Source organism: Miscanthus floridulus, chromosome 10 (assembly GCF_019320115.1).
Source record: "Miscanthus floridulus cultivar M001 chromosome 10, ASM1932011v1, whole genome shotgun sequence".
Lineage (NCBI taxonomy): Eukaryota > Viridiplantae > Streptophyta > Magnoliopsida > Poales > Poaceae > Miscanthus > Miscanthus floridulus.
In genome coordinates, this window is record NC_089589.1 from 23,344,226 (window position 1) to 23,355,099 (window position 10,874).

The 10,874-nt window shown below is 41.5% G+C and overlaps 2 protein-coding genes across 2 annotated transcripts; both read left to right on the forward strand.

The window, feature by feature from the left end:
• Window positions 1–4,125: 4,125 nt before the first annotated feature.
• Window positions 4,126–7,679, forward strand: LOC136488211 (uncharacterized). The gene is made up of 6 exons (XM_066485219.1): window positions 4,126–6,272; window positions 6,356–6,496; window positions 6,721–6,817; window positions 6,898–7,212; window positions 7,320–7,534; window positions 7,646–7,679. Exons 1-6 carry the CDS (start codon window positions 4,126–4,128, stop codon window positions 7,677–7,679), a joined length of 2,949 nt encoding a protein of 982 aa, XP_066341316.1.
• Window positions 7,680–8,824: 1,145 nt separating this feature from the next.
• Window positions 8,825–9,677, forward strand: LOC136485978 (uncharacterized). Its single transcript, XM_066482758.1, is given in 4 exon segments — window positions 8,825–8,989; window positions 9,068–9,160; window positions 9,239–9,346; window positions 9,348–9,677. Coding segments are annotated over 4 exon segments (696 nt in total).
• The last annotated feature ends 1,197 nt before the right edge of the window (window positions 9,678–10,874 follow it).

The following is a 10,874-nucleotide window of genomic DNA, read 5'->3' on the forward strand; positions in this document are numbered from 1 at the left end:
TTGAGAATTCACTTTAATTTGGTTTAGTAGTCCTTATTATTAAATTTTGTAAATTCCAGTTAAATTAATTTTGTACATTTTGGCTCAGTACTGGTAATTTAATTTTAAGTGCTCTCTATTTTTATAGGATACATGACTGTAACGATTGTTTATCCCACTATATATTTTTTTTGATGCAGTTTATCCCACTATATTTACTAAGAGTGTACTCTATAACCTAGATTCATTTTAATATTAAAAAGAATTGAACAAATGGTACATTAATAACGTACTAGATTTCCAACTTAAGGGTATGTATAACCCGTAGACAGCACGCTGTCGGTAAGTTTTAGGAATGCGCACACAGACGGCTAACACTACGTCAGAATTGCACTTCACTGCTGGTTCAAAATACCCCATCACTGTCGGATTTTGAACCGGCCTGACGCACACAGACAGCTAAATAGACAACTTATACAGTGGTCATCTATTTGTCTCTCTGTGAACTATTTAATGTATGCAAAAAACCATGATCAAATAGGAAGATCATTGAGGAAGATCATTGTGTATATTGTTTTGTTGCATCTTGATTCTTGATACAATCACGTATAAATATTAGGAATGACTTTAAAAAAATATTAGGAATGGAATTACAAATTTTCTTTAGAATCATTGTCACATATCCTCTACCCCTATGAGTATCACTGAACAAATATTAAAAATATAGGAAAATAAAAAAATAGATGAAAAGGTCGGCTCATGTGCGGCCATCCTTTGAACTGTATCATTCAAGACTTGGACCCGTCTGTCGTCTAGATCGGAACAGCCCTCTCGGTTGGAGTTCTGGAGAGATTGGAACAGCCGGCGCGACAGCAAGCAAGGGGCGACGACCAGCGCGTGTCCCTCGGACGTCTACGGCCACGGCGGCGGCGACGGCGAGCTCATGTCGTACGTCCTCGGCTCCATGCCCGACTGCCTTTGGCCTGCCGCCTTCTTCAGCTCCGGTGCCTACGCACATTCTTCTTCTCCTACGCAACCGCACTGGATCAGTCTGAGCCGCTGCAACAGGTGTCGAGACGTTAATTTCACATGGGAGCACGGGCCCGAGCCGTCGGCTCACGAGACGACGACCTCGCTGTCTCGTATGTGCGCCAGGCGTGTATTTGTAAAAATGACCGCACGCAGACAGCTCCACAACGACCGTTGTACGTGCCCTAACATGTGAACGAATATATTGCAGAAATAAAAAAATTTAGAAGTGTTTGGAGCTACAGATATTACATGTAAGTTTGAGTAGCACGAAAATCAGGGCGAAACTTGAAAAGGAACAGAGGACTATACGGCATGTGAACGAGTAGAAGGGATTTTATACGACGCCATAGCGCGAGTAATTAGATTGTCGCCAACTGACGGCCAATTTTGCAACCGGGACCAGGTTTAGCACAATCTTTGTGTTTTTTTCCCCAGCAGCAATGGCTCGATTTTGCATTCACATGTAGTTGACGCGGTTGTGGGAAAATCACTTTTTTCACCAGTCCCAGACAGGCACATCATGAATGGTACATCTCTGTCCCTGCCACAAACGGTCCCACACAGCGACATGGCCGGGGTCCGGGAACCTCATCGCTCTCGAGAATTAATGCACGTCAGGCCACCGGCACATAAATGCCGACGGTACCACAGAGTTAAACCAGACTCTGATTTGGTTGCTAATTGCGATCGTCCGATTATTCTCATGCTGTTGCAATCTTGTGAAATTGGACGAGTCAGGTTTTCTGTCCCAGACTGATCACAATCTAGCCGATCTGCACAAGCCATTTCCATTTGTAGCGTCGTCCTTACAAGTGAGTATTACAAAAAAAAAAGTAATTGTAGTTTCGGCATAGTACATAATTGTAGTTCCGGCATAGTAGTTGTTTTTCCCATTCGGATATGGTATGATGCTCTGATGCATGTGTGTAATAAACAAACAAACAGGCTTTATGTAACGGACGTGAGTAATTGCACAGCAGATTCTTAAAGTATTACTCGATTCCTGTTTGGATCTGCAAACTGCGAAATCATCTATTTAGCTCCCCGATGTTGTCGCTAGGCTGGTGTGCTATGTGCGCACGCAGGGAAGGATGACATGCCGCTATGCCGGCCAAATCTGCAAGCCATGTAGTGTGAAGAGGGATAACGGCCACTAGGACACTAGTGGGTTTCAATCCCAGTTGGAAACTGGCTTTAGTCTCAGTTTTTCAACTGGGATTGAGGATCCGGGACTAAATGCCAGGACCTTTAATCTCGGGTCACGCAACCAGAACTAACACTACACCACAACACCGCATCATCGTCAGACATCTGATGCTATAAATTATATTTATCGATGGATGATCTGACGCTAAAGATAACTCACGGACCATCTGATGCTAAATCCACATTTAGCGATTCAGCGTCTGTCGCTATATGTATTCATTTTTAACGTTTAACGATCTGTCACTAATATCACATACACCGTCAGTCAGTCTGCCGCCAAAAATAAATGGGCCCCACCTAGCTCACGCGCCCAGTTCTCGTGCGCCCAGCTCCCGCGCAAATTTTGGCCTGGCCCACAAGTCAGAAACCCTAGACCCTTTTGTTCCCCCAAATCCCAAATCCATGAGCGGTGCCGAATTGAACCTGCCCGTGCCGCCGCCCTCTCCCACCAAATCGCGCCACCGCTCAGCTCCCTCCCAAATCCCAGCCCGCCCCGTCCCCAATCTGCCGCTCGCAATCTCCTACCCACCGCTGCCCTCCCTCCCGAATCCCAGCCTTCGGCTTGCTTGCCTCGCCCCGCCCCCAAGCTCCCGCTCGCCCGCCCCCTCTGTTTGGTCGCGCTCTAGCTAGCTTCGGGCAGCGTTAGTGGCCTTCGTTGCCGTGCGCTCCAGGCCAGCTCGGTCCCTGCTCTCCGCAGTGCAGCCCCTACGGACGAGATTTGCACCGGTCGGAGCTCGCCCTCTGTCCGTTTCCTCTGTGTGTCGGAGTGCAGCACCTCAGATCCCGCCCCGCCCATCCCCGCCCGTCGCCCCCTGGAGCAAGCCACGGCGGAACACGCCGCCCCCTGGAGCACGCGACGGTGGAGGACGCGCCCCCAAAGCTGACCATGCCGCTGCATCACTGCTTCTTTTCCCGGTAAGCAAGCTGTTGGATCGATTGCCTTCACAGTGAGTTCCGTTCTATAGGATCTATTTCGCTATCCCGAGCACCGAAACTGAGAATTTTTTTCTTGAGCTGTCCATCCATCAGTTTGTTGTGGATTTGTGTGCTCTGGCTGTATCATTGTCAGATGTAATCGTTCGTAATCAGAAGTTTGGGCACCTGATTCAGTTTTGTTCATGGTAGTTCAGGCTTCACTATTATGTACTCCGTACTTGATTTTTGGTGCAAATCTACATTATGACATGAAAATGTATAAAGCAATCAAGAGGCTAATTGAACTCATGGTATTGGAAGGAGATGACACAAATTTATCAAGCAGTTGGTATGAATTGGCGTTCATCTCATAAGAATCATCTCCTATACCACAATAATATGTTTTGAGGATTGATGCTCTTGTCCTGCTTTTGAATGTGGCCCATGGATTAATGTTAACATGTAACCGGTTCCCATCTATTGATGTGAACATCTATCCTTTGCTGCCCGAACCAGTCAATTTGCAGTGGTTGGGATAATTTTGGGAAGCTCTTCATATTGGGTTTACATTTGCAGTGGTTGGGATAATTTCTTTTCCTAGCTTTTGCATGTTTCCTTACTGAAACCATTCTGAAAATAATCACGGGTCTATATACTTGTTCTTACTGTAAGCCCGAAACCATTCTTCCCGGTGTTACAAGCAGACATAATTGATTTATTCTTTCCGATTCATTTCAGCTCCCTAGGTGAAAGTACTGTGGAGCTGGCCCACTAAACCCAACGAGTCGTAGATCTACTGCATCAACATCGTCCTCTTCTCATTGCTTGCAGCCAACAAATTCAAGTACTGCAGGTACACGCTCAGTCCCCACAAAGACTCATGGAAAAATCATGGATCAATAGTGATGCTAGGCACACAAAGGCATACTTACAAGGGGTCAACAGTTTTCTAGCTTTTGCATTTAGAAATTCAGCGGTAGGGGACAAGATACTATGCCCTTGCAGAAGTGTGTTAACTCATTTTGGAGAGACTCAAGTGATATACGAGAGCACTTGATATGTGATGGGTTTCTAAAAGGGTACACAGCTTGGAACTTACATGGGGAAGCTAGTTCCTCTTTTGTGAATACCGACAATGGTGATGGTGCTGATCTTGTGGAAGAGTCTAGTGAAGAGGATGACATATCTGCATTGCTTAGAGACCTAGCTTGTGGTTTAGATGATAGAGGGGATTTCGAAGACAACAGTTCTGTTGAGGTTCCTAAAGAACTAGTTGACCTCCAAAAGTTGGTAGAAGCCAATAGTCAAGAATTATTTCCTAATTGCAAGAAGTACAGTAAACTGCGTTTCCTGATTAGGATACTTCACATCAAGCTCCTTGGAGGATGGACTGACAAAAGTTTTGACCTTATACTAGATCTATTTAATGGTGTCTTACCTGAGGGTTCAACACTACCCATAAACTACTATGAAACTAAGAAATTGATTAAGTCCATAGGACTTGGGTACATTAGTATTCATGCATGTGACAATAGTTGCATTCTATATTGGAAGGAACATGAAAAATCTAAATCATGTCCAAAGTGTGAGGTTTCACGTTGGAAATCAGCTAGGAAGAGTCTAGATGGGAAACATGTGTACAAGGTTCCTAAGAAGGTTCTTCGATACTTTCTGATAAAGAAAAGGCTCCAAAGATTGTTTCTATGTTCTAAAACAGCAAGTCTAACAAGATGGCATGATGAGGAGAGAACAAGAGATGATGTTCTTAGGCATCCTGGAGATTCTCCTCTATGGAAAGACTTTGATCTTAAATATCCTGAGTTTGCTAAGGATAGAAGAAATATACGTCTTGCATTTGCCACCGATGGTTTTAATCCTTATAGAACCCAAAGTATTAGCTATAGCATTTGGCCTGGTATATGTATTCCCTACAATTTTCCACCATCAATGTGCATGAAGCAATCAAATTTCATACTCTCTTTGCTAATTCCTGGAAAACATGCTCCTGGTAGTGATATGGATGTTTTTCTCCAGCCACTTGTGGATGATTTGTTAGATATGTTTGTTAAGGGGGTTAGAACTTATGATGCATCGAAGAGTGAGTACTTCCAATTACGGGCAGCAGTGTTGTGGACTATTATAGATTTCCCGGGTCTAGGCTATGCATCTGGTTGTGTCACTGCTGGTGAAGCGGCATGTCCTGATTTCCACTCATATACTTGTTCACATAGACTTGGTAATGGCAGCAAGACTTGCTATATGGGCCATCGTAGGTTTTTGGATGAAAATCACCCATTTCGGTTCGATGTAGATAAGTTTGGTTCAACTAAATTTAGGCAGGCACCTGCTCCACTCTCTGGGGAGGAAGTGTTGGAGTGTACTAAAGATATTGTTACTGTTTTTGGCAAGGATCCATATGGAAAGAAACCACCAAGGAAGAAACGCAAGGAAGGGGAGCCATTAGTCATTTTTAAAAGGAGGTCTATTTGGTTTAAACTTCCCTATTGGAAAGAACTGATGCTGCGACATAATTTTGATGTCATGCACATAGGGAAAAATGTGTATGAGAACTTTGTTAATACATTCTTGGGTACCGATGGGAAATCTAAGGATAATCTGAATTCTCACTTAGACCTTCAAACTTTAGGTATTAGAAGTGATCTCCACCCTGTTGATGTTGAAGACCAATTTTATTTACCACCTGCACCATATACAATGAGTCCTGATGAGAAAAAATTATTTTGTGAAGTACTGAAAGGGGTAAAGTTTCCTGCTGGTTATGCATCTGATATATGTCATAATGTTCATGTCAATGAGAGAAAGGTGTTTGGCCTTAAGAGTCATGAATGCCACATCATTCTACAACACTTACTACTGCTTGCTGTGTGGAAAGTATTGCCAGAAGTAGTTAGTGCTGCAGTGATTCGTGTTAGTCATTTCTTCAAGAAAATTTGTGCTTCTGTTTTCCGCAAAAGTGATATGGATAGTCTAGAGGCTGAAATAGCTGAAACCTTAAGCCTTCTAGAGACTATATTCCTGCCCTCCTTTTTTGACATTATGGTACATCTGATGGTCCATCTTCCTGCACAAGCAAGACTAGCTGGTCCAGTACATTTCCGTAGCATGTGGCCTGTTGAGAGGTAATTTCTATGAGCGTATTGCATCATACGTATAAAAAATACATACTATTTTACAACATAATGAGCCTATTATATTTGTATAGGTTTTTGATGAGATTGAAAGGTGATGTTCGTACAAAAAGCCATCCGAAGGGATCAATTATGGAGGGTTCTATGTTTTATGAGAGCCTTACACTATGTGGACACTATTTACACAGCCAAGCACTTAGAAATGTTGAAGAAATGTAAGCTGAAAATTCCACAACCCCTTTCTTTGATAGCATTGGTCAGGGTTTACCTGGGAAGTGCACAGTGAGTTTAGACCACAAGACTTGGCTGCAAGCACATAGATATGTTTTGTTCAACTATGCAAATATAGGGCCTTACTTGGAGTAAGTAATCTGTTTCACTTCACACCATATGTTTAGATTCTCTTGCAATGGTAAGATGATAAAATTGACCTTTGCAGAAAGTATGCTCACTATCTATCTTCAATTGGTGTTCGAAACCAACGAGCTATCAACCGAATGCAGCACGAACAATTCCATGAGTGGTTTAGGTCGCATGTAAGTAGGAAGAGAACTTAACACATGTTATCTAAGTTGAACTTCTCATTTACCTTAATAATATTTCTTACTAATCATAGGTGGAAGAAATATGTGAGGAAGTACCAGATGAGATACAAATCTTAGCCAAGGCGCCAATTATGAGTGCACAAAAATATAGTAGCTACACAATAAATGGATTTGATTTTCACACTGAGTCCTATGATGTGGGTAGGTCTGTCCAAAATAGTGGCGTCGCTCTAGTTGCAGAGTCCACATGCTTTCAGAGGGGTGATAATGGTAATGTCATAATAGGAAACAAGACTTATTATGGCATTATAAAGGAGATTGTTGAATTGAACTATAACCACAAAGGAAATGTCGTTCTTTTCAAGTGTGATTGGGTTGACAACCGTGTGCGGGGGCAAATGGGTTAAAACCGATCAGTTCGGGGTCACCACTATCAACTTTAAACATTTTTTCAATACTGGTGAAAAAGTATCAGATGAGCCTTTCATACTAGCATCACAAGCCGTGCAAGTCTTCTATGTTCCTGAACATGCTGGTTCTGAGTGACTTCTATGATATGGATAATTTGGAGAGTGAGCACCTATTTAATGGCAATGGACTAGTTCTGCTACTGCCTGATCTAAATGCCAAGGTGACTGTGGATGTTATTAATGAGGTTGTCCCCACTATTAGGACAGACATAGATGGTAGAATTGTTGAGCCTAAAAAGTAAGTGTTATTTATGCAGTATGTGATTGCCTCATTGAAAATTTTGTACCCTTCAGTTTGTATTATTTTTTATACAAGGAAAAGATTGCTAATTCCTTTGTACCTTTTTAGGAGAAAAAATGTCAAGCGCAAGAGGAGGATGTAACGAAGATAATGGCATGACTGAGTATGAGAGGCAGAAATGGGAATAAGTTGCAAGAAACAAGCAGAAGATGGATTCCCTTCGTCTTCGTAAGCTGAGCGCCGCACTCTAGCCTGCTCAACCAAATAAAAGAACAAAGGTTAGCCTTGTACAATAGTGCTGGAACATTTCTAAACTAGAACAAATACTTATGGGCTGCTCGGAGTTGCTTCCTTACTATGTTAGGTTAACTTCTGCATGAAAATAATAATCTTTAGATGGCACTTGGATACTGCACTTTACTACTACCTCAGATACTGCACTTTGATTAAACTGATCTTTTTAAAATAAAGGATAGTGATTTTTAAACTAGTACAAATACTAATTGGCATTGTCATGTGCATTTTCCTGTAGACAACTCATAACACAAGTGATGCAGCCATTGAACATCATAATTTGCGACCAAGACCACAAAGAAATAATGTTGAGACTGCAAATGAGCAGATTATTGATGATCCTGATTATGAAGTAGTCGGAGAGTTCTTATGTGACAATGAAGGTATTGTATTTCTGAAAATTTCTGAGAACATTTTTTGCAATTTTTTGCTACAATTTCTGAGAACATATGCTGATATTTTCTGAAAATACTCACATTTACTTTTTCATCTGTATAGATTTGCACAGTGGTACTCAAAAGCGGAATGGAAGGAAAATCACCACAATGAATGACATATTCTCAAGGACAGCTGACATGCCTAAAATCAAAATAATAGTCAATGAATATAGACAGCCTGTAGGAGAAAATTATAGGAAGTTTGCTAGTGCCATTGGTTGTCAAGCGAGAAAGATATTACCAGTTCGATTTAATGATTGGAGGTCTATTCCCTTGGAAAGAAGCTTCAAGTTTGGGATGACTTGCAGGTATAGCATTGTCTGCCCTTGTGCAAGTTATCCAATTCATAGCAGCTACTATAATTTGTGCATCAATAGCAACTTAGTGCAATCTGTACATAATCTGTACATCAATAATTAGCTTTTTTTTTGTAGCAATCTAATACCCACATCGCAATTAATAGTAGCTTAGTACAATTTGTACATGATCTGATGGCTCCTTTTCAATGGCAAATTTGGCGTTCTGTGATGTGGATGAGGCTGTCAAGAAATGGTTTATGGATACGTCTGCAAGGAAGTGGAAGGACTACAAGGCAAACTTAAAAGAGAAGTTTTTTGATGAAACATTAACAGATGAACAAATGAAGGAAATACTTAAAAATATATTAAATGATGATGACATCAATGATCTTATTAAATTTTGGAGGTCTCCTGAATGTCAAGTAAGGAACAGTTCATATGAATCTCTCTTTTCCATTACTTGCCTATGAATGTGCAAATCTCAATGATTTCTACCATAGGCTCGCACTGAAAGAGGAAAAGCAAATCGTGCGAAGTTGAGGATTCATCATACATCTGGAAGCATAAGCCATGCTTGCCGTAGTTATAATCTGGTATAGAATGCTATCATGTTACTCATCCTGTAAATTATTTTGGGGCATTTTCATTAGTACATAGTTATAAACTTGTAGGGTAAAGCACTTGGACGCCCCCCTCGAAGAGATGAAGTGTACATCAATACACATACAAGAAAAAATGGAGTACCTTTAAGGGAGGCAGCAGGAACGATTGTAAGTTTTCCCCAAATAAAGAAACATTGTTGAAGCTCAACCAGAGTTGAAGGATAGAACAATTCAAGAAGGCGATGCATATGCTGCTGTTTGTGGAGCAAAGGAGCCAAGAGGACGTGTTCATGTTTTGGGTCTAGGACCAACTCCCGAAAATATTGGTACCCCAGGGCTCAAAGCACTCATGTCAACAAGGATTCAAATGGAAATTTTTGCTCGACAGAAAGCTGAAAGTAAGAACATAACTCTTGAGCAACGCATTGAGGAATTGGAAGAGGAAAGGATGGCACAAGGAAGGACACATGTTGAAGTCCTGTCACAGCATGGCTCTAATTCACGATAGTATGCGGTAAAGAACTCGAACTAAATTATCTCTTTACATGTCGTAATCTGCACATACATTTCTCTAATAGCAGCCAATGAATATTATTGTTCCGATTCTTGTGTAGAGTCCAACACCTGAAAGACCTATCGATGAGGCACATAATGCTCTTCGGCGTGAAGACTATGATAATTATGTAGAGGATGAAGACTATGATGACTATGGTGAGGAGGATGAGAACTTGCTCCCCCGTAGGCATGCTGCAGCCCAATCAGCTATGAACATTACAACAGCAACAAATGTTCACCCTTGCTTTGCAAATGATACACGTGTAATCTTCCTATGCCCTTGCAAAGTATTTGTTTGTGATTTTAAAAATGTTCCCTGCATTACAATTCTCATGAGTGCATCATTTATTTCAGGTTGAAATGGAAGAGACCTTGCCCCCCTCTAGGCCTGCTATTGCCCGATCAGCTATGAACATGACTACTGCACCAACAAGTGATATCCACCCTTACTTTGCAAATGATACACATGTAATCTTGCCTTTCTGCTGTAATGTTTGTCTTTGCGATTTAAAAAATGTTGCATGCTTTATTGTTCTCATGAGTGCATCATTTATTTCAGGTTGAAATGGAAGAGACCTTGCTGCCCCCTAGGCCTGTTGTAGCCCGTTCAGTTATTAACATGACTACTACACCAACAAGTGATATCCTCCCTCGCTTTACAAATGATACACATGTAATCTTGCAATGCTACAGCAATGTTTCTCTGTGATTTTAAATGTTCCATGTTTTACAGCTCTCATGAGTGTATCTTTACTTCAGGCTGAAACTGATGAGAGCTTGCTCCCCCATAGACATGATGCAGCCCATTCACCTATAAACAAGACAACTACAGCAACAAATGATGGCCCTCGCTTTCATAATAACCTTGCAATCTTCCTGTCTTCCTACATTCTTTTGTGGTTTCATATACGTTCCTTGCTTTTAAATTCTTATGGGCGCATCATTTATTTCAGGTTGGAAAGGATGTGATATTATTTGCTATATTGAGATCTGAGTTAGCTGTGGCTAGGGGAACATTCATTTCAACTAATCCAAACACCATGGTAGGAGGCCAGCCTCTTGGGAATGAATATTGTGAAGTAGTTGTCAATGTTGTGATGAGAAGGCATGCTATGCTACCTCGGACTTATGGCGAGATGTAGACTATGGC